The 24,668-nt window shown below is 42.5% G+C and overlaps 1 protein-coding gene across 5 annotated transcripts in view; it reads left to right on the forward strand.

Annotated features, from left to right (window-relative positions):
• Window positions 1-24,668, forward strand: part of ddah1 (dimethylarginine dimethylaminohydrolase 1) — a 77,595-nt gene that overhangs the window by 40,235 nt on the left and 12,692 nt on the right. For 4 of the 5 annotated variants that reach the window (XM_069704834.1, XM_069704833.1, XM_069704837.1 and 1 more), the window contains 2 exons: window positions 17,043-17,142; window positions 19,145-19,218. In XM_069704834.1, coding sequence (XP_069560935.1) covers window positions 17,043-17,142; window positions 19,145-19,218 — 174 coding nt within the window. The remainder of the gene's footprint in view (window positions 1-17,042; window positions 17,143-19,144; window positions 19,219-24,668) is intronic. The other variant, XM_069704838.1, reaches the window with a different exon arrangement.

The raw sequence follows: 24,668 nt of genomic DNA on the forward strand, positions 1-24,668 counted from the left end.
CGACAAAACCTTCCTCAGCTTTTTAGATTTGTTGTCGATTAAGTGCATTTGTATTGTATCCGTGTGTGTGCGCATGTGTCAATATGTGTGTCGGCGCATACCTGAGCTCCCAGCTGTGTAGTTAATCATGTCCACCTACAGTCGTTGAATAAACCCTGGCAGAAACGGCGACTCACACCACAGCTATCCCACAATGCCCCCTTCTCCTCTTTTTATCACCAGTTAGTAATTATGTGCTCCAGTGGGAGGCATGCAACTCACTCACCACATGCATGCACAAACACAAACACACACACACACACACACACACACACACACACACACACACACACACACACACACACACACACACACACACACACACACACACACACACACACAGGTACACACACAGCTTGATTAGCAAACCTAATGGGTCGCCTTGCTCTGTATTCCAAAAACATTCCATAAAGTAGAGATCCATATAATTGCTTTCTACCGTCAAAACTGTGACAAGCGTTACTTCCACCGCCTTCTCTTCATCCTCTTCCATCTCCTCCTCTTCTGATCCACATGCACCGCCCTGATCCTTTTCATCCTGATTCTCCTTTTTCCTTTTGGATCTCCCGAGGCATGTACGCCTATTTTTGATGGTGTGATTGAATCGAGTGATCCATGTCGTGTCAAATGAGTTGTATCAAATAACAGAATTAATGTCCATCATCATAAAGAAAATCAGCACGGTTTTGACTCTTCATCGGCATCAAAGTAATTGAGTGATAGTTCTCTGTATATCAGTGGTTACACTGTAAAAAGGATCCGTCTATTCATCCATTTTCTATACCCGCTTTGTTTTGTTCATTATTGTGGGGGGGGGGGGGGCTGGGCTGGAGCCTTTCCCAGCTGACTTTGGGCAAAGGCAGATAGACCCTGGACAGGTCGCAGGTACAACCATTTATGCTCACATTCACACATACAGTCAATTTAGAATCACCAAGTAACCTAACATGAATGTATTTGGACTGTTAGAGGAAGTCAGAAACGCCCCAGCTGTTGCTGTGTTGCGACACTGCTAACCACTGCACCACCATGCCACCTGCACACAGGACCCCCCAAAAAAACTGAGCTTAAAAGAGAGTACCAGTACCTACCTGTGGCTGAGATTACAGCACGATTGATTTTTGCTCTCCTGATGGCTTTTCTTTTCTGTCATCTTGTTTTTTTTCCCCAAATACGCTAAGCCCGTTTGTTAGCATTAGCATGTCAGTTTAGAAAAAGCAGTTTTGCCCTCTCCATTTTCACACAAAAGTCAAGTTTTACACCGAGCTGATTAAAGTAGGTTACGCAGATATCGCCACAAAAACAGACTATATTAAATATAGATAAATATAGATAGAGATATCCACCTTAAGACATGAAGATGCTGCTTCAGAAGGGATTTAAATTACAGGAAAACGAGATAGAAAAGTAGGACATCTTTGCTGTATTTATTAGAGGTGTAGGTGCAAACTGTCAGACGGGATAGATAGGGAAAGAAATCCAGTCCAAATGGGGCTTTAGCTCTGACAGTTTTCTTGCGAGGTGCAGACAGCTGCAATGTCAATATGCGTTTCTAATTGTTGTTTGCGTTTACATGAAAACAGTCTTCTAACACACACATTCTCGCAACTTTGAGTCGGTATTTCCACCTCCAGAACGTCCTGCACGCTGAAGTGAAAACACGCTCACGCAGAAAAAAAACATGTTGTTTTCACTCACAAGTGCAGCTACAGTCAAGTTTGCATAAAGCCGTGCATTCTTTGTTGGCTTAAGCTTCCATGTTGAAGCAAAGGCTCGGCCGGGGGTTATTTTCCTACCTGCTTCGCTCACCCAATGAGGTCACATCATCCAGAATCCCGAGAATGTGAAGAATGGCGAGGTTTAAGAGGCTCTGAACAGCACTATTCGTTATCAGATGGAAGGGGGCTGATGGAGAAGGGGGGAGGTCGAAACGCGATCCACTTCCATATAACGCTGAAATGAAGGAGAAGGCAGGGAGCGACACGCTCCTTCACCTATAGCTGCTCCTATAAGCTGCAGTCCACCTATAGAAGATGCTCGGACTTCACTTCAACACGCCTTCATTTACATCGTTGCTCTAAATCTGTTGTGGGCATTCTTAAGATTGTTAAAGTATCCTGGCACCGAAAGCAGGGTTCGAACCCGTCAGTGCACTCTGAATCGGTTATGCGTTGGGGATAACCTAATACAACACATAAATCAGTTGTAGGTTGAACTGGATTACTTACATGAGATCCAAAGCTCTCTGAAACTGCGCCTCACGCGAGCTACTATGAAGAAAATCCACACGCCTGTCACCAATCAAATGCATGTTCTCTGAGGGGAAATAGGTCATTTTCACTCATTAGGTCTAATTCTATACAACAACACTTTGCAAGTTGAGCAATCGGTTGAAGTAACGGTTTCGGGCCAGTCTCGGCTAAGAGGTTGTCTTTCTGTGCAAAAAAAACAGTCCCACTGTTTACTGTACAACATGGCTGCAACAAACAAGAATTTTCACGATGGATTAATCTTGTTTATTATTTTCTTGATTAATCCAATTAATTGTTTGGTCTATAAAATCAGAAAATGCTGCCATACACAACACACAAACATACTTAGTTTACTTTCAGAGAGAACAGAAAGCAGTGAGTGCTTGTTTTAAGAGAAACTTAAACCAGAGAACTTTTGGTCAAAAATGACTTAAACAATAACTGTTTTGAATTTTTTTTTTTTATCAGCTAATTGTTTGAGGTCACGCAGTCTGACCTGATATATTTTAACAAACGCTCTAAAGCTCAGATGGGCACAGGTACATTTGCTTTTTAAAAACTAGCCTCAAATCTGTAAGAGCAGGGGAATAATAATTATATCACAGGGACCCGTCAATCAAATACGAGAGATAACTCAAAGAAGTATTCCATTCGGACCAGATCGTGTCATGTCATGACATTTAACTCTCCTCTTGACTAAGGGTGGACAAGTACTGCCCAGCTTTGGTGACCTGGCGTTGCCACAAAGGGAATGGAAGTACTGATACAGACATTTAAATGTCATGTAACTGAGGAAAAGGTAGAGTTGGTGAATAGTGAGAATCAAAGTCTCATAAATGGTCCAAAACGTGTCGAGTAGATTCATATGCAGGTCTTTTGTCTGAAAGTGGTATTAGTGAAAACATTGTTATCAGAGTGTATATATTTTCTCAGATCATTTAAACTCTCCTGTGACTCAGTATTGATGTCCTTGAATAATATATCGATTCACTGAATGATCAGTATGCAACACTGAAATGTGAGCCTGAGGAATGTCTGCTCTTCATATGATGCAGCAGCAGCTTGCATCACTGAACTCTGCAGGTACACGACGACAAAATGATAGCACACCATAACGATCTGCTGGGTTTTAAACTGACCCGATGAATCTCACGATCTCTGATTGTTTTTAATACCGTTTTTATTATCTTTAAATGTCCTCAGACGTGACGGTTTATTATCCATAATGTATTGTAATCATTATGAAACCTGCTCTCAGGTATTTCCTGAAAGATGAGATGTCCTGTTGTCCAGAGGAGGAGCGGGGCGGATGGTTGGGGGGTGTGTGTGTGTGTGGGGGGGGGCTAGGGGGGCTGGGGTAGTCTGTATGTTTTTTTGACGGGGGCTCAGGCGGAGATGTTTGCTATTCCCTCAAGTGTCTGGAAAGTGTGCTGTTTCCATTACTGTCTGTCTCGTTTCACTGCAGCAGCGGCAATGTTTTTGTACGGAGGCCCGAGGGTAAGAGGCAAGCGCTGTGGCCTTGCGAGCCTCAGCGGTGCGAGGCGGAGGGAAGGAAGGGGGAGCGGCTGTGGCCCTCCTAGACACACACATGGGTTACATGTGGAGCTTCAAAGACATAGCTAGTCGGCCTGACTGCTGGCAGCCTGTTATCACTGACAGGAAAGCAGGAGGAGGCTGCCAAGGACTGAGTTCAAACTAGTTAGCGAGATGACTGCGGTGGCTACGTAGACAGATAAAAGGATCACTGGTCGGCTACATGTCAGACTCGCTGATAAGGCAGCAGGCAGGTGTGCTGTTTGACACAGCAAGTGCACCGTCAACCATCAAGAGACGATTTGCTTTTAACCCTCCTGTTGTCCTCGGGTCAAAATGACCCGCAGCTGTGTTCAACCAAGTTCTATTTTATTTTCATATTTTTGGGGATCATTGGTGACAAGGAGGCTGTGAGGGTTTCTTTAAAGAACGATGACCAATGATCCCAAAAAATATGAAAATATAGAAATAAAATAGAACTTGGTTGAACACAGCTGCGGGTCATTTTGACAGGAGGGTAAAGGTTTTTCTTTTAGTTTGAAAGTCCTTGAAGGCCTCGAAACACAACCAGTAAAATCGGGGACATTTTTACTCAGCAGTTTATCAGCTTAGTCTCTATGATGTTATCAGTTGTACGTTTTTATAAGCTGGACCAATGGAGACTGACACGCTGCCCATCTTGGCATACAAGTATAATGACGCAGAATAAAAACTGGCATCGCTATATCACCCGCTACAACTTGAAGCAGAATTGTGAAATGGTGAAATACTGATTTTTTTTTTTAGGAGTTCAGTTATCTCTGCTGTCATTTTGGTCGTGTGGTGTGCAAATGACAAGTTTTAACCAAGCAACAGCCAACCCTGTGGCGAACCATTAGTTTGTGATCTGCCGTCGTGAAGCTTGGAGCTCGGAATTCGTCCGTCGCATCTTCGCCGTTCGGAGCGGTTTTGGGCCAGAAGTGACCATATTTGGACCAGCTAGAGAGGAACAAGTGGTAGATCTGATTGGAAACCAGAGGGCACTACGCCCCGCCCACCTATAGCGGAAACCTGACTGCACCACTGGCCTGTCAATCAAATAGACACCCTCTCCCCCCATAAACACAATGACTTCAGCGAACAACACAAAAGTGACTCCTGGAAAAAAAAAAAAAAAAAAAAAAATCCGATTTTTATATTTCACGAGAGAATTTGAATGGGAGTCTATGGAGCCGGAGGCTTTTTAGAGCCAACCTCTGGTGGCACTAGGTGGTATTGCAGTTTAAAGCGCTTCAGCATTGGCCTCATTTTTCAGACCCGGAAGCCAAGTCCACTTTAAATACAGTCTATGGTTTGAGCCAAATGTAAAACTTTTCACCACAAAGGCTTTCATGCTCCAGTCGTCCTCGTCCAGTTCCTGATTTAAGTAACAATTTTGTTCATAGTTGTAACTCAAGGAGACTAGAAATCTCAACAGATTTGACTGCTGTCAGACTTTCACAACCACACAGACCTGTACAGGATCAGAAATGGGTGCAGATACATGTAGACTTTTTTTTTTTTTAACAGTTTCTTCATGACTCAGATGATTTGATGTGGAACTTTCAGACAGCAGTGATCCCTGGTACTTTTCTGTTGACAGCAGAGGCAGCTGCACTTACTTTCACTACTATCGCCTGCACGTGTACTCAGCTTAATTGCTGCTGAAGTAGCTTCAATAGCAACTATTGACTCAGACAAAAAGTGAGTCAGAATTGACTCAACAGTTACGGGCTCCAGGAAAAGTTGTCTCTCACAGGCAGAGATCAGATTTCTATCAGCAACATACGAGAAAATCGTCACTGCCATGCAGTGTGCCATGCAACATGTACTTTTCTTAAAGTGCAACAAGCCAGCATATTCATATTTTCAATATTTAGTGTAACATACGGTTACAGTGCAGCCACAGCAACAGCTGTCTGGAAACAAACCCAAAGCATTACAGAGGTTTACCTGCGTGCAAATGATGCTATGTCTAAAAGTTTTTAAAAAAATGACTCAGTCACTTTGGCTGCTCTCAGATCTGTGTGCTTTCATAGCGAAGGCCTGCTTAGTTCTTTTAACACATCATCATGCAAAGTTAGCTCCCTCACTGCTAAATCCCTGCAGGATGCTTAATTCCACATGGTTTTCTTCTATTATACTTGAAAGGCAGATCTCTGGATCCGGCCCTGCTGGTTAACATTAGCACCTGACCTCTTGTTGCATGCCGAAAAGAGGAAAAAAAAATCTTTCTGGGAAAGCCCTTCATTAACATTTATGGGAAACCTTTTGGCCCATCTTGTTTTGTTTTTTTTTCCTTTCAAGATTAAAACACATACTCCTTTTCCTCATTTTTCCATACCAGCCCCTCCCATACGTCAAACTTTCACATGGCTGTTTTGGGAAATCCCTCATAATGGGCAGTTAGTCTGTACTTTGCCTGGCAAACTCAAATTTTTTTTCCTCCTCTGGATCACATCCATCGCATTCTTTGGAAAGTGTGGGTGTAGCTGTGTGGTATGATGGTGTTTCCTTTCTGCTGAACGCACTGTGTTTCCAGGCTCTCTTTAGCATTCTGGACAGAGCGAAGAGGAACAGCCGCTGGAACACCTCAACAATGAAGAGAATGCAGATGTGGAAAGACTTCAACAGATTTTCTTGCGATCTGGACAGTATGTGTTGCTTCAAAACATCATATACTGTGGTTATATACGCTCGCTGTGGGAGGATTTCTTAGTGGGAACAGCTCTTGTCATATCTAGTGAGGCTTAAATTATCGGACTCTCCTCATCCTCCCTGCTCACGTCTCTGTGGTTTTCCTGACCTCTCAGCTGGGGCTTCCTCTCGCTCCCAGCAACCCGGCACCATATCCTAAGAGGACTCCCTGCGTGGGAGGGTAGAGAGACAGAGAGAGAGAGAGAGAGAGAGAGAGAGGGGGAAGCCTTCAACAACAACTTGACTCACTCAAACTCTCCGCCTCTTTTCTCGACCCTTCGTGTTGCTCTGGACTCCCAAAGCACCAAACACATTTCTCCTCCACCGGAGAAGGCCGTGGTATGTCGGGCTCCGGGCCACATAAATCCAGACAAAACCCTCGCAGAGAGTGTTTGGTCGGACATTCCGTCCTGTGGCACACCTTTGGGCCTCACAAATGTTGAAACAGCTCAGATATGTGGGCGCTCTGGGTATTTTTACTTTGGCTTTCCAAGGGGCCTCAACCTGTAGAAGTAAAACAAACGCAATGGGGATTCCTACTCAAATCATCTCAATTGAATCATCTTCGGTACACGTGATGCCAAGTTTGGATTGTGCGAGGGTAATAAGCGTCGGTTAACCGCAGCGCTCGGAAATCCTGACAGGTTATGGGAAATAACTTCGGGTGACAGTTGTCAGACGTTCCAATTTCCATTCAACTTTTGGTCCTCGACTATATGTACTTCCACAAAACCTCCCTCGCACACGTCTACTGTAGCCCGTTAGTAATACACCAGTTCATTGTTTCCGAATGTCAATCAGAATGTTTAAATGTTCAACAAAAGTTTCTAGAAAGTTTTCGAGCTGACAGTTACTGTCCAACTTGTTAAAGGACCACACCGCGTTGCTACTTAAAGGGTTGTTTCACCCAAACTCTGGTACATATTTTCTCATGTCTTCTTGTACAGAAGTTCCTTATCCTGATCAAGAGGTTGTCATTTATTGTACGGTTTGTAAAGTCCCATATAGCTTCTTTTTTTTTTCTTTTTTTTTTTTTTAATTTATTTTGGACTATATGACTGAAATTGAGTGTTGTAGTATGACGCCATACAAACAGTTTTGGTTGTTTTTGGTTGGGTATTCCTATCTGAGGTTTCTGCCGCCACTCTAACACAATACAGATTAATGGAATTTGTTTGTGGGGTCACAATATTAGAAAATGATATTTTAGAAAATGCAGCACCAGCTCTTCTTCTCAGAGATGTTTCCCCTCTGCTCATGATAATCCAATCCACACATCAACAGCTTTCATAGGGACTACTTCTTATAATTCCACTGAAAACAGTGAGTTCTGTGGATCATCTGCAGTCACGCTTGTTTGCTTTCTGGAGAGAAACTATGTTTTTTACGAAAAACGTGCCAAGAATCATGCCAAAAAAACTTAATGAACCATAATTCACTGTTTTGGGTACCACTGGTAAGAAATGTATTTTTCATATTTGAGAAAATTAATTCTTAAACTACAAATCATGCATTCTCGACATCTTGTTGGCCATTTATACAGTTGTTGTTTTTTTAATGCATTTTCCCTGCTTTCCAAACCTTCTTTGTTTTCCATTCATATCTGTACAATATGAAAGTTGATTAACTGACTGGCGTCTGTTTGAAAAGGGCTGAATCCCATTATTTAATAATGATGGTAAAATTTGAACATAAAAAAGGTGGACTTGGTGCTTAGTGTGATGGATTACACAAACCAAGAATGATTCAAGGACTTTCTGCTAAGTTGTTTTCATATTGTTAAAAACTGAGTGGAAAATAATGGATGGCTTGAATAGCAGGAAAATACGTGTATACTAATTTATCATGGCCTGGTTTACATAGTCTTCAGCAGTAGTTAAAATATGCCTGTCAAATGATTTGGACTTAATGTGCTAACACATGTAACGCCTCTGAAATTGTCCTTTAAGTACACACACTATGGACACTACAGTCCTATACGGCCCTCTGTAACACACACAGGCTTTATACTCCCACTGTAGCACATGGAGTGATTGACACAATGTGCTCACCTTGAACTCCCACCCTTCACTGGAGATGTGGGTGGTCCCATGTCTGTCAGCCCAGGTAGGCCAAAGGTGACAGCGGGTAGGGTTTCCCACTCGGGTTTCCCTTGAGGAAAAAGAAAAAAGAAATAGGCCATACAGCTTCTTTTCTCCGTGCGTTCTCAGCATGAGCAGCTCCGAGTTACCTGTGCTCGCTATAACGTTGAAGTATTTGAACGGTCTTGTGAAGGTTAAGGAATAGTAATACAAGAGTGTCAGTTTATCAGAGAAAAGCTGAGGAGCTTTAAAGCTTGCGATGTTAGAGGAGAGTGGAACGACCTCTAACCGACTTAGCACTCACAGTTCTTACGTTAGACTTCCTATCTTTGGAATATTTCACTTTTTTTCCAATTGATGTCATTCAGCGCTGGAGCTCTGGGTTGTAAAAGCAGTTTATGGGCGTTACTTGTTGGTGGTATCGTACAGAGTGACCTGCAGGACAATGCATGCTGTTCCTCTCGAGTACAAACAGCCTCTGCTGACGTCTAAACCAGCAGAAGTTTTAAGATTTTTCAGAATTCAGAATACAGTTTGTGATGTGTAATAAATACCCCACCCCCCCTCCACCCCCCGCTTAGCTCTTTGATAAGTTTTATCAGACCCGTGTGGCCAGTCAAGGGTGAACATATTTCTCCATGAGGTGTGTGAGTTTATTGGCTTTCCCCTCTTGTTTGGTTATAGAGGTCCAATCTGTGGGGGTCAAACCCAATAAACACGGAGGAGTCGGTGCCAACTGGAGATGTATTTACCGTAGCTCCCCCTCTTGTTTTCCCCACGGGCGGACACTCGCGTCCGTTCGTGACCGAGCGCCTCCTTCCCTGTGCTGTCCAACAGTCCCCAGCCTGCAGCTCTCCTGTATTTGTGGAGCCATCACAGTGAGAGGTAGGCAGCAGACACATTCTTCCCAGCCCTGCTGATTGGGCCGAGCCCTTTATTTGCTCTGGGACAGACACTGGACTCGTCAAACAGACTCATATTTCAGTTTAGTTTTGTAGTACGCCGCTCTGCTTTCGGCATCTATCTACGTGGGCGTGCGCTGTGACCAGCAAGGTGTCACGGTACAAAATGTTAGTTCAGTCAGTTTCCTTTTAGAGCTTTACTCCTCTTGAACTACATATTTGACAGGCTTCCAATTCCTCTGATGCATTGACTGTCCGGCCCAGAAAATGGGTCCAGCCCTTGTTTTCTGATAGCAGATAATTTCAGAGGTGAAGAGTGTTATCTAAGAGTGATTCTGCAAGCTTCATTCAACTCCTTGATCTGTAATCACTTCTGGATATTTCCCGGATTCAATCATGATCAGTGACGCAGCACAAATCTTTGTAAGCTCATCTTAGCTTTACAATTCATCTGGAAAAACGATCCCTGAGTCTTCGCTGATTATTTTTTCCTATAATAATCTTTGGTTAAAGCTAAATACATCTTCAGTTTCTTGGAAGATTGCCTTTTGTGTCATCCCAAATTGAGACGCTGAAAAATTTGTGAATTAGACATAATTTTGGCTTCTATTTGGTTTTTCTACTTAAAAATAATAATATATGATGAACAGACACCACAGAATTAATAGAAAACTAATTACAGCAAAGATTTCTGTTTAATGAGTCTCTAGTCAGGCACTCACACCGTTTATGTGTAATCACACGAGTAGTGCAGCAGCCTTTCTCTGCTCCCTGAAATGTAATTTTGCTTTCGTGCACCACATGCATACACAAAGCTGAAAACACTCCATTTATCAATTAGACATAATGCCCTTCACTCCTACTCGCTCTCTTTGTGCTTTTGTGGCCTTGCTGCTATCTCCCTCCATTCAGATGGTCGTAAATGTGCCCAGGCAGGACCTACAGTGTGGCATTCTTCCTCCTCGGAGCCCTGATATCCCGAGAGCCCCAAGCCAAAGCGGGTCCGACTGCGCAGTCGGTTTGGCTGAAGCAGCTCTTTTTACCGAGGCAGGCTGCCAGATCCTTGTGGTCGGTGTGGTGCGCGGGTCTCCAGATCTGCTACTGTTAACTGTGCACGCCTTCACATTGACCTACTTCTCAACATTTATGTAATTCTAAAGCTGCTGGGGGGGACGGGGACTGGGGGCGTCATGACTTGGTTAACCGCAGGTATGTTCCAAAATACACCGAGGATTTGTATGGATAGCGCGGGGACAAGCCGTGGAGGGTTTGTTTTCTCTTGACTGCTACTAAATGAGTTGTTGTCACTTCATACTATCATTACAAGCTGTGATAGTGCTAACCCTCGGAGCTAGCTGCCTTTAGGAATGTCCCATATGACCACCATGACAGCATCAGCTCGGGCCCTTTTTTTTTTTTTTTTTTTTTTTTTTCCATGTGTGCACCCAACTGAGTGACTCATGTTTGAGTGCGTTGTGCGTCCTCTGGGATTACTGTTCCCGCAGGACAGATCGGATAAATCATTAAGTTTGTTTTTCTGATATCAGAACTTCGTTCTTTTTTTTTTTACGTGCATCTTCTGTGTGTGTGTGTGTGTGTGTGTGTGTGTGTGTGTGCGTGTGCAATGGAGTGTAACAATAGCCTTGTCACAACCATTACAGCTTCTGTAGACAGCGGCAGTTTATTCAAACCTTCAGCCGCTCTTTCTAAAAAAGAGTTCAGTGAAACTTGCAAACTTTTAACAAATCTATAATTTGGCCATTTAGTCAAACTTAAGCAAACCCCTCAGCAAACCAACAGAATCATCTTTCTGACATGATGTCAGAGACTTAATACCCGAGAGATTGCGATAGCCTTACCCACGTAGTTGTTGCATAGCTAAATGAGCCCTGTGCATTCATTTTATATTCCGCTCGGTCGATTGCCCTGAAATGCAGTCATTATTCCCACTTTGTACTCCAGAGGTCTTTGAACTTTTCTCTGCATTAGCCCTCTGCTATCTGTTACAATCATCATCTGTGTCCAGCCAAAGCTTCAGCTATGACGCACAAGGCTCACTCTTCAAACTTGTGTCCGTGTGCCACTACGAGCGAGTCGCTTTTTTCTTTTCTTTTGTTTTTGTTTTTACGATCAGCAACTGTAAATAGTAGCTGTTGATTGATGAAGGTGGATCAGAAAGTTCTTTGACGTGTACATTACATTACATTTCATTTAGCTGACGCTTTCATGCAAAGCGACTTACAATAAGTGCGGAGCAGGGGGAACATATTGCCTTCGTACTTAAGCATTCCAAGTTATGTCGCATGATCAACATCCAAGTTACATGTTTTTTTTTTTTGGTCACCACTAGTACATGCGCATTTTCGGAGCTGAAACCTGCGCAGAGACCGCACACACAAGTTTGGCACTCATCAAAGTGCCATCGCGCCATTTCTCGAGTCGTTTGTACCGAATGTTTTTCCTCACCCACGTCACATTAGAAGTCGGTGTTGACCATCTGACCCTGCTGGACGAATGCACGTTGCACAACTCCTGACCTGATGTGCCTTTTTTGTTCTTGGACAGTGACGTTCTAGCCCCTCTTGAACCACAAACACCTCGCCCGGCTCGTTGCTTCATTCCAGTAGGTTTTCTGAAGCATTTCCGTTGCAGATTTCCTGAGTTGAACACATCATTTTATGCTCGCGTTTTGTCAAGTCCATATTGAAATCACATAAGTGCACATACCGGTGACCACAAAAACAAGTATAACTTAGGTGCTGAGGTTGATCGAGTGATGTGATTTTGAATATTTACTCACAAAGGTTACAGCTTTCATCTACTCAGATTGGCGCCTAACAGGAGCCATCTCTGAACTTTTTAATCCACCCTCATTTTATTCCTAAAATTAAGTCCTTTCAGGTGCTCAAAGAATCCTTAAAGCTGCACTAGTCATTATTTTTATGCTGCAGATCGAATTACTTTGTGATTCTCTGCCTCCGCTGATTCCCTCAGCTCATTGTTTTTGTGTTTCGTGGGTCTACTCACAGCTTTCATTAGGCAGCTTTACAGCTGCAGCAGGGGAGCACTTACCTGCAAGAGACACATCTTTCTTGCAAACTGAAAAACAAGCCTTAAATAAAAAAAAAACATTTTGGACCTAAATTCCATCAGTTTGTCAGGAACACAACTCCTGGATGTGTGAATAGGATACTGTTTGCTCAAGTGTTTGCCTTTTACAAACTTTATAAATTGCTAATATGTCACTGTGGTGTTTGCGTCTTGTTTACCCCCAGTAGCCAAAAATGAACGAATACAAGTTGATGAACTGCCTTTACCTGTTGTCCATTATGCCTAATTTAAATTGTTTCCGTGAATCTGTAATATGTAAAATGTGCCAGTTTTTTTTTCTTGTACTTTATAAAATGCCAGTTAACTAACTAACATTCAGAGAGGTTAACCTTTGTGTGTGTGAGGCTCACAGGAATGCTGCATCCCCATTATACTGGAGCGTGGGACTCTGTTGCTTGGTGTAGGGAGGCTAGGATGACCCTCAGGAATGCTATTGTTGTATACTCTGTTCCCTCTCCAAATGCACCAAGCTCTATCAGACTGATGGTCCTTTTTAGCAGAATGCGATATCCACGGGTACCAGGGGCGAGAGAAGGGAGAACTGTTCCATAAAAAGCCCCAAATAAAAGGCTGTTCTCTCCGCTCCGTCTCCCCTGTCCTGTGCTGGAACGGCAGGAATGCGGCAGGCAGGCAGACCGACTGGCCTTTAGAGCCTTCAGCCTCTAATGAATTTTAAAAGGCCTTTTTCATTCAAAGCAGGGTGCTGGCTAACAGCATGTTGCCTGGACAAGCACTCAGGGGAAAAACAGGAGAGAGGAGAGAAGAAGGAGCACAGGACAGCTGCAGGGAGGGAGAGCAGGAAGGAGGAGGGGGAGGAGGAGGACTGGCAAAGTGAGTTGGCACCTAGGCAGGGTTGGGTATTGGATGTCCCTCTGCAGTGAGAGATAATAGGCCCTCTGCATGAGAAGTCACTGTAGGAGCATTCTTGACCCTGCCACCAGAGTCTAAAGAGGGAATGTGAGAGACAAAGAAAGAAAGAGAGTGAAGGAGGCGAGGAGGAGAAAAAGAGCCAGACAGGAGAGACAGAGATACTTTGGCACAGGTATTCTGTAAAAAAAATGTTTTCTTAAATTTGGTCCAAAAGGTCATGTCAGGCTTTAGATATTAGCACAAAACAAAGGGGCAGTTCAACATTTATGTATTTTCCAGTTTCTTGCCACAAGTTAGAGGAAATGCATTGTATTGCACAGGATGTACAGTAAATTAGAGTTCTTTAGCACAAAGACAGGAAGTAGAGGAAACCTCTAACATGCCTCCAAAGGTAATAAAAAAACACCCATCAGCATTCACCGTTTGTAACAAAGATAATCGGTAATCAGAAAATTGAAGAAGTATCAAACAAGAAATATAACATGAACGTGGTCTAATTGGCAAATGTATTACTGTTTGATGTAATGTTAGAGCGTGCAAGATTGTGTGATCTCAGTTTTGACATCTCAGAGATTTTCTTTGGACTTTCTCATTGTCCATTCGGTGAGATGTCAGCGGGTGGAAGAAGAATGCTCTGCAACAACCTTAAAGATATCACCTTGAAACATCACAGAGGAGTTCAGTGGTTCTAGTTGTGTGTGTGTGTGTGTTGTGCGCGTGTGACGGCAGGAAAAAAACATACCGTTTTTTGGTTTTTTTTTTTTTTTAACTAAATCAATCCGTTACAACATGCTGATGACAAGTTCAAAACATGTCATAATCAACATGAAGAATGTAGGCAGGTGGAGATACGATGGTGTCTGGAAGATTTTCTTGGCTCCTGTGAGGCATTTTGCTGCCAACCGAGAAGTGTTAAAACACCACAGCTTATAGAGACCTAGCGACACAGGTGCATCCATTTATGGCCATTGTCATCTTTGTTTTCAAATGAACACCTCCAGCATCAACAGGATTTACTCCAATGGACCTGCACAGTCCCGGGATTCCAACCCAGAGGGGGGGACATTTGCGATAAGATGCAAGAACACAGTTTGGAGAGTTTCTTTCGCAGGACTGAAGGGATGCTACTGAGTCTGATTGTTTGGGACTTTGAGGAAGCTTTGGATCTCAGTATCTGTTAAAGACAAATTGGACAAGTTCCTGCTTGATAAAACGTTGCCAAAACCCAGACGTTTTAGTGATTTCGCCCCAAAGTAGTGCCTTAAATCTAAGATTACCAGTGCAATTTCTGATGTAACCAGAGGCCCAAAGCTAGTCTGGACTGCTGCTGATCCTCAATACATTTTCTGTACAAGTCTGCACCCACAAAACGGAGCCAAATCTTCATTATCACTCTTGCCTGAGCAGAATTAGGCCACACGCGCTACAGCGGTAATTTGCAGTTTTAAGCCGTTAGGTTAGAAATAGTGTTTGATTTAGATCAAGTGCTAAATAACATAACGTTTGTGGTCTGTTTTTATTTGTGGCAGGTTTACATCTGAACATTCACCATGAACTACGTCTTTTCCTCTGTGTACTAATTCTGTACACGCACCTTTGTGATTTTCAGTCTCATTTTCTGTTTGTGCTAAATTTCTTGTCGTGACTCCATGTGGAAAGACCCTCATGAAGTACACACACACACACACACACACACACACACACACACACACACACACTGCACAGAGCAGATACCATACTGATATCTCTGTGTAAGGGGCTGTTACGTTTTGTGCAGTGGTGGTTCGGGGGGGGGGGGGGGGGGTGTGAACACCCACTGGGTCACACCACCTCCAGTGATGTCACAGGAAATGCCAGAGTGCTGAGGTAAAGGGCTGCCTCATCCAGTGGAGCAGATTCCTGTGAAGGTGACCACAGTGATCCTGAAGGCTCCAGTGTGCCTGAATAAGGAGGAAACGTTGGCTGGTGTGTGTGAGGCCTGGTGGGTGCTTACAAATATCAAACATTTCTCCTCCTTGAGTTGAATAAATAAATAACTCTCTGAGTTCAATAGATACAACATTTTGAGCATTCGCACGTTTTTTGTTTGTTTTATTTTTTTATAATTGACTGAACGATTGATTCGTTGACTAAGATTTTACCGTACGTGATGACACAGTGATGGCACATTACTAACCTCGCTGGAACCAGTTAAGACTCCACTGCAGTGACACACAGAGACAACATCACGTGACTTGAACAAATATCAAGAGCGTAATTCCTCTGTTACCCATCTGGATCGTTCCTCAGAACCTGACTCAACCTTTCATTTCCCAACCAGCACATCTGACAAACCTGACGAAGTAAGCAGCAGAGAGCGGCTTGGCGGTGCACAAACAAAACAAAACAAAAAAACGAGCGGGATTAACTGCTACCTATGCTTCATTTGCGGCATGCTGCTGCTGTCAGAGCTTTTGAGAAACCACTAATGAATTTGTGAACCCAGTTTCTTGGAAGGACGCTGTGTTCCTCCAGGTTAACTGAAGCAGCATTATGAGTAGAACGCCGGCTGTTAAGATGAAACATGGAGGAGGAAAGTTTTAACATTGTGTGGCATTCCTGTGTCTTATGTCTGGAAAGTGAATAAAGTGAAAGGAGTTCAATCTATTTGTGAGCCACTGGGTCAGAAGGCCATTTAAAGAAATCCAAATAAACAACTGTGGAAAATAGTAAATGCCGGGAAAAATGCACCCCTCTGCTGCATTGTCTGGAAGTGAATGGCGGTCTACCTTGATGACATCATGGTTTCGGCCTTGAACGGATGAGGAGAAGCAGAAAGCATTACGTAAAAAGCAGAGTAAGCAGGCTGAGGTCATCGTGAGATAGGGGGCTTGTGGAAACACTGATGCTCTCGCTAACATGACTAGCCTTGGAAACTACTGCCGCAGGAACCCCAAAAAACAGGACAGTAAAATCGCACTGGGCGGTCAGACAGGAGATCCGACCAGCCGAAGTTCAGCCAGAAAACAGACCTGAGAGGACGTGCAGGTGAAACGTGGATTTCTCCCGAGTTTCCCATCAGGGGATGCATTTCATAATGTGTGCTAATATTAACCGGGTGGCAGCCACCCTTGCACTTACATCCTATAAATATATATGAAAGACAGATGACCCAGAACAGGAGGACAGGAAGAGGTACTTGCAGAGTTTTGTGCTGGTCCTTCGGCGTACCTATTTTCCGCAGCCCCTGTCTTGTAAAAGTTTTAAAATACTTCCTAAAAAAATTACATCATTTCACGGCTCATTGAAATGATGTCATCGCAACCTGTTGGAGGGAAAAGGTTTTGTTTCATTGCACTCCGTCTCAGGAACCTGGGCACTACTAAATATTTAGTAGCGCCAAAGTGCTTTTCATACTGATTTCCATCACCGCGGTTCCACACGTCTGATTAGAACATTATAATATTCCCGAAGATAGGATATGAAACAGTTCTGTCTTTTGTTTGATATCAGCAGATGTTTAAAGCGTATTTCTGCTTGTGCCCCTGTGCCCGTTCCAGAAAGAGGCGATGGAAGCAGCTCTGAAGGATCTGAATCTGAACCTTGTGGAAATGACTGATGAGACTGCAACACTGGATGGGGGAGACGTCCTTTTCACAGGTAGGTTACTCTGCCCCCTCAGTGACTGTGTGTTATTGATTACCCATTAACTTCCACGTGATCACACCAATCAAAACAGCAGAACGAAGCAATCTTCATGTTTATTGCTCTCGCTACAGGGCAGTCGTTTTTAAGGATTGGCCTTAAACATGAATTTATCAAAGTAAATTATTCTTTAAATACTGTCAATATAGAAACCATTCAATTGATCTAATCTGGTGAATATCGAAATGTTCTATATCCAAAATGTTTTATTGGGAAGAGCTTGTGACAAAAGGAGGACCGAGGGCAATGATGAAATAAAAACTGATTTTGCAAATTGTTGCTTTGCTAGATTAAACACTAATGGACGAAAAGATGAAACTCTAAACTTGGGCATTTACTTCTACTGCAACTTCAACACACACCTGCTACTCTAAAATGTAGTTTTACAGGGAAGTTAATATATTGTTATGAACTGTATCCTCAAGTTTTAGCTAAAATACAATATGGCTAAAAATCTAGGAGTTACGGTTAAATTTTAGCTGCTGGTAAAGGTTATTAAAACCCAGTATTTTATTTTATTAAGCAATATAATCATCATTGATCAAAGTATACTACAACCAAATTGTGACAGTAAACAGTACCATTAGTGTGCCTTTGCACTCCCTTTAATTAGAATATAAGGTAGAGAAGAAAATATTTGCTTTTGGTATTTAAGAAGAATAAAAGTGTACGAGCCTGATAGCAGAACTCGGTGTTCAAAATACTCCTCAATATGACAGTGCTTCAAACAGCCTCCTGATGATTTGGCTCTTCTTAGAGCCAGTAAACTGTGATGTTTGCCCTGCAAGTGGAGTTGGGGAGAGAACATGTGGTCTTTAAAAGCTCGACAAAATAGTTTTTCTATGACCACAAATGTGTCAAAAAGGCTTTAACATTCATAAAAAGAACTATTTAAAAGCAGAAAATGTCTTTAAAAACATGTTAATTTCATGCCATTACCGTTGAAAAACAACTTCTGGTTGGCTGGCAGGTGTCCATTAAAATTCTATTAAAAAAAAACACGTTGTTCTTGTCGTCTTCTTCCCTTCTGCCTCGTGTGTTCTTGTTGTATGCTATTGGTTAAATAGTGCACTTTAAATGAAAAACGGTCGGGGAGAAATTCCATAACTGACAAACCACCTGTGACCTGGGGCTTCACTTCATCTGATGACTAAAAATAAAAGGACATCTTTGTAAACAGGAAACATCACAGAGCAGTGTGATAGCAGAGCCTCCACGGCTCATAGACTTAGTGAGCAGACGATTGCGTGTCTCTACGTATGCATCTGTGTTTCGGGATCCGCCACAAAAACATTCCTCTGTGCGACCTCGGTGACCTGGTGCCTCAGTGCAACAAGCACAATTCCTGGAGCAAAAACATCGTGTACCCACCAGCAAATCAGGCCGACTCACCGCAGCCGGCGTATTCCTCTGGCATCAGGTAATGAAACTGATGAAGTTAGAGAATCGAGAGCACGGTGGACTTTATTAGATTATCTGTACATTCTGTTACAGGCGTGCGGTGAGCTGAAATGTGGGGGCAATGTCTTCCATTCTGCGCAGGCTACTGGGAAGCAGCATAGTACACCTAATTGGGTTTCTAGACACTGGCACTGCGCTGTCGTTCCTCCCAGCTGAAATCGGTTTCACATGGCAGGGCTAAAAACATTTCCTGTTGGCAGGGCCCCGGCTAATGGCTCATATTGTAAAGGCTCAGCAGCAACATTAGGAGCCCATCCCTGAGCTCAGTGCTGCTGCAGTCTTGCCAGGCATTCAGGACTCTGTCTGCTTGCGCCCCACCATACTGACCGCAGTCGGCCTCCCTCACAGGCGTTCACAAAGTCCACACTGTGGCGGTTCAGATACTGAAGCGCCACATGCACGCCGTGTTGCTGGTGTTAAGGATTTTTAGACTTTATCGCTGCAGACTTTACAGATTTAAATCTCACACTCACGACTTAAATGACTCTTTTTACAGGTCGGGAGTTCTTCGTGGGCCTTTCAAAACGGACCAATCAGAGAGGAGCAGAGATCCTAGCGGATGCATTTAAGGTGAGTTGATGTGGTGTAAAAAGTGTCAAAATTGTGGTTGAAACTTCAGTGTAAATAAAGGTAAGTATTAGAAGTCCATCACACAACTTAAACAGTTTAAAGTCCTACGGCATCTGAGATTAAAAATACCTAAATTTACATTGTTGGTTTTTTTTGGTGAATTGGGGGCAGCACGACAAACTTTAAACACGACACTGAGACACTGGCTGTTTCTCAATCTCGATGATTCGTCTTTGATAGGCTGCATTTTCAGGATGCTTTGTCGTTAAATCGTGTCGAAGGATCTTTCGAAAATTTTACCAAGGACCGAGTCTTTTGTTCAACAAGGTTTTTAAGGAATTTTCAAGGCTGATGTATCCTCGGTGTCCTTAAAGCACCCATGATTATATGTGCACATCCAATGAGCCACACACAGTATATAACAACTCTTTAATACAGCAATGGGTGGTTTTCCACTGAAAAAACTTAATGAAGCTTAGAGTGAACCAAATGTCAAAACAATGAGCTGAAAGACAGTAAAATCACAAGTCACAACTCTCAGTGGGTTTGTCAGTACGAGTTAAAACTTTCAAAATACAAGTGGCCCTTTGATTCATAGTTTATATGAGAATATTTGTTAGCCCAGCTTTTAGTAAAAGTAAAGGTATATTTCTGGAAAAGTACACTTCTCATACAGTATCTAAACTATAATTAACTTAGTGTAAAAATATTGTGGCTCAAATTTCAATACAAATATATATAAAATTCAGTTAGTTCCTGTTAATTAATGATATCTAGTGAAATGACATAATTATGATCAAAAACATATTTTAAAATATTTTTTGCTTAAATAACCAATGCTGACTTTGTTAATCATCATTAAAACGTGGAAATGAGTTGCTCTGGGCATTTCACTGTGAGAGACAACGAACATTTTAGCAGAAAGATATTTAAATACATATCCGCCCCTCTTCGTATCGGTGTGAATCATCTCTAAATGCGAGCCTTCTACCAGCGATCGCACACCTCCAACAAACAGAGGAAGAGATAAGTGTGTTATCAATCATAAAGGCTTCAGGCCGGGAAGGTAATGGTATCATCACTCCATTCATCTTGCTGTTTCATTTTGCTCTACCTCCCCTTTTCTCTAATTTCATTTTGTTCTCCATCCATCTCTGCCTCGCTCCACCCGCCTTCCGGTCCATTATATCTGTCCTCTGTCCATCCACATTGCTCTATTTCCTCCTTCGCTGCATTTACTTTGCTCTTTTCATCGAGGCTCCACGGTCTTTGTGGACTATATATGATACATAAAAACACATGAACTGTTGTCAGGAGATGTTCAACACATCCTGTTGGCTATAAATTGAGGCAAAATAATGACAAAAAGAAAAGTACTTTTAGGCTCGCGAGTCATCAAAAAGCTGTTCTGTCCCATTAGTTCAGCCACAGTGTGGATCTATTTCTATTTCTATTTCTTTTAGGGAACAACAGAAATAGTCTGGAGTGACTGTTGTACCATACGGAAGTAACCCTAAATAGAAATACTGGCGCGAAGTACAACAAGTAGAAGTATGTTTGTGTTGTTATTGAGCTCCACTGGACTGGACCGCTCTGAGATTATTGATTGGTGCAGCTGTGAACAGTCCCGGTGGCCTCAGCTGGCTTTGACGCGTTTTTAATCAACTATTGATGTGAACCTCTGCTACGTCTGTGCCCGGTCTTTAAACAAGCAGTTGATGGCACAGATTAGAAAGGTGATTTGGGAAAGTAAATCTCTCTCTCTCTCTCTCATTAATTATTTTATAGACAGTTTCTCCCCATCACATTATTAATTCCTTGATCCAAGATGTCCACTCATGATTGCTGTGTTGCTGTGCGTGCCACTTCTGTTTCTCACAGCTGTGACTGGATGCTGATGAGTCATATTAGTGATTTAAACCAACAAATCCAGCTTGAGCGACGCAATCATCATTAATTAATATCTGATCCTAGAAACTGCATTCACTCCTTACACGTCTCACCCTGTAAATATATACTGAGTACTGGATGATGTACTCATACCGGTCCACAAACTGAGTATGAAGCGATGCTCTCTTCCCCCTCAATGATGACGGGGAGGGGCCACCAACCTATTTTGAAACTGTGGCGGCTGAGGAAGCTGCAGCTGTTGTGACATGCTGCATTACGCAAACACAAGTCGTCCACGTCCACATACGAATATTTATTGTTAACTGAATACCATCGGTATGTTTATTGTGGGTGTAAAACAGAGCCAGCAACATATGTTTACGGATCATTCATTCAGATGTTATGGTCATTTCCGGTAAAGGCAGAACGGCTGTGTGATTTGAGACAACACTGCACAGTCAAAATTCACACAGTACATGAGAATCGGTTTACTAACAGAAGTACATGAATTGACACTCAGCTGAGGACTTTGTCACAGCACGCTAACATGTTAATTATCAACTTTATATTCCACTTTCACCAAGCAGCCAAACCCACAAGTGTGTGAGTAACAGTGAACACAGATGAGACAAAATATGATAATTGATCACAGATGAAGGGAATAACATTGATTATCTCCAACAAAGGAGTATATAATTAACAGCATATGAGATGTAGTGGGTGGGAAGTAAAGAGTCGATTCTCGTCAGCATGTTGGATTCTGCAGAAATGGGCTGGTGTAAAGACCTGAGTAACTTTGATTGGGCCAAATTGTTATGGACAGACAACCCAGTCAGAGGTCTTGTACAGACTGAAAGAAGAGTCGAGTAAACAGCATATTAGGCAGAGGTGTTTGTGTTTTTGGTGTATAAGCCTGGCCTGTATCGTATCGGTCCTTGTTGATGTCTGTATTTGTATCTTTTAACGACCATATTTTCCTTTCCGACTCATTTCCCGTCGCCGTGGCTCGACCTTGATAACCAGTCAAGCTCATCACTGTCCATTCTCACGTCCAGAAAGGAAATATTCCAACAAATATCCCAAGCATGGCTGAAACAACAGTTTTGTTTCAAGGAGGTTTGGCATGTAGCCCACAAACAGGGTCACAGTGCGGGTCACAAACACAGACTGATCCAATCTCCCTTGTTTGCTGTTATTGTGATGTGAGGAAGTTGCATTCTGCAGACTTGTGTATTTCTTTTGGATTCACTCTGAGCAGCCGTGACAAAGCCGAAAAGCCGGCTAACACACAAGTTCAGAGGTGGGTCACGGCATCAGGAGTTCACCACATTACGGTAACTTGAATGGGCTTATTGTAGTGCTTCCATCCACCCATCTGTACTTGATTTGAATTCCTCATAATGGATTCCTCTGTGTTTTCTGTTATCTTTGATAAGACGGGACTTAATGATGCGTCTCTGGCAAATGACACAAGGAAAAATCACTTGAGCGTCAATTATTGTTTTTTCCGTTTTTTTTATCAGATGGATTATTCCTCTCATCGCTGTTGTTTTTTCCTTTCATTATCAAATTAAGGATCATTTTGCTGCCAGGTTTGTTTAGTGCTCAACAACTGCGTACAGATGCTGAACCCCGTTTCTTCATGGTCGTCGCAGAGGTCAGAGTTATTAGTGGAATCGGTTGATTCAGGAAGTAATTCAGAGGTCAATCCACTTATTTTCTGTTGCAACTAAGAAGTGTCGACTTCACCTGAACAGTGAAACTCGGTTGGCGTTGCTTCTCGGGTCTTTTGAGCTCAAAACATGGCAGAATATCAGACTGTTGGGCAGAGGAAAAGCAATCGTCGCTTTTTCATCATCCCCTGAAGGATTTATCTTGATAAGCAGAAAAGTTAGAATAAAATAAAATGTAAACAGAAACCTCCTGTTCATGGATTAGGAACGAAGAAACTTCGGGTTACATAATTCCTAGTTGTCCCTACTGGATCGTCTAAAAGAGTTCAGGAAAACATCAAGGATGGAGTAACTTTAGTTTTTTTACATGATGATGCCAAGTGCTATTCTGTTACTCAGTCACGATAACTATCTACATGAATCACGGCGTTTGAGTTGAGCTAATGATGCAGTCCAAATATTGACCTGAAAAGTGTTAACATATACTTGAATGGAAAATGCCACAATGGAGTGTAACGCTGGAAAAAGTAAACAATACTTCACGAGTTTTATGAAGCTAAAAGCCATAAAAACCCTTTCAAAACATATTATGTGATTAAGAAAACACACATATGTCAGTTGGAAAAGTTATTTTCTCAGGTGCTAACCAGAATTTATAAGGTCATCATAATCTGTTCGCATGGATTCAGGAAAGAAAGTTCTTGGAAAGTAAGCTTGAAGTCTCGTATCCTCATCGTAATTCAAATTACAGCTCGGTATCACTTCAAGGTTTACAGATCTCAGTAGGGCCAAACTCTGGCTTCAGCTTCAGTCTCAGCAGACTTATAGTATGCCTAACTGTCGCAAAATGTGAGTCGTCGCATCAAATGTTTAATCAATCAAACCTTTAAAGTGGGAAATTGCTCCAGTCTGGTAAATCAGTGAGTCAAAATCAAAATAAAGTCAGTGGTAAAATAATGTTTCAACAGGGTCGGCTGTAATTCTTCAAATGTGGACTTCAGGCTTTAACTCTTGGAAAGAAGACGGCTTTCAATGGATGTTTTAATGAAGTGGTCGGTCCAAAATCAACTGTTGAAGGCTGAAGATAAACATAACTCCATCGGCCCGCATACAGAGGTGTACATATGATCCTGTTCCGCAACAAAAAAAGAGCCATTTATCTGTCAGTTGGGATACAGTTTGCTGGCCGAAAGCACTTTTCATCCCCCAGTTCAGAGATTCAAAGGCCCCTCTCTGCCATTGTTTGAACAGCTTTAGTCATTTTATGAGATGTTCTTTATTTGTGTTATCGTCTTTGCATTTCTCGTTGGTTTGAAGATGGCCGAGGTCATTGGAAAGATGTAATGGTATGTATTTCCATGCGGCAATGAGAGTGCAGCAATATTTCAAGCAAAATGGGATGTCAGTCGTAGTGTTGTTTGCATATGTGGCGATAAATCTGATCAAACTACACTCGCACAGTCCTGACCAAGATTATTAGAGAGTTTTTGATAGTTAATATATAATAACGAAGGATGTTTTGCAGAATCTTAGAGAGTGCTGCATATGTAATTGTGAATATCTACTGGTATAGAGAGAGATTTAAGATTTGAAACCTATATTACAGGGGCTTTTCTGGAATCTTAATCAGCAGCCACACTCTGGCGTTAATAAAACTATTATCTGTTCCAGTTATTTTAAGTACAGTTTTATGCAACCTCTGTTTTTGTAACACTTCTAATGACAGTAGTTGGTATGCAGACAACCTGCAGCCACAGAAAGCATCTCCAATCAGGCTCCTAAAAGTTGTTTTACTGTAAACTCCCCATGAGCCGTAAACTCAGTGACATCATCTCTCACTCCCGCTCCGAGCCGTCCACCGCTTTATTTAATTGTCAAGTATTGTCA

This window comes from Brachyistius frenatus, unplaced genomic scaffold (genome assembly GCF_029030835.1).
Source record: "Brachyistius frenatus isolate BFR_SWC_R1_liver_20210118 unplaced genomic scaffold, ASM2903083v1 Contig_52, whole genome shotgun sequence".
NCBI classification, from domain to species: Eukaryota; Metazoa; Chordata; class Actinopteri; family Embiotocidae; genus Brachyistius; species Brachyistius frenatus.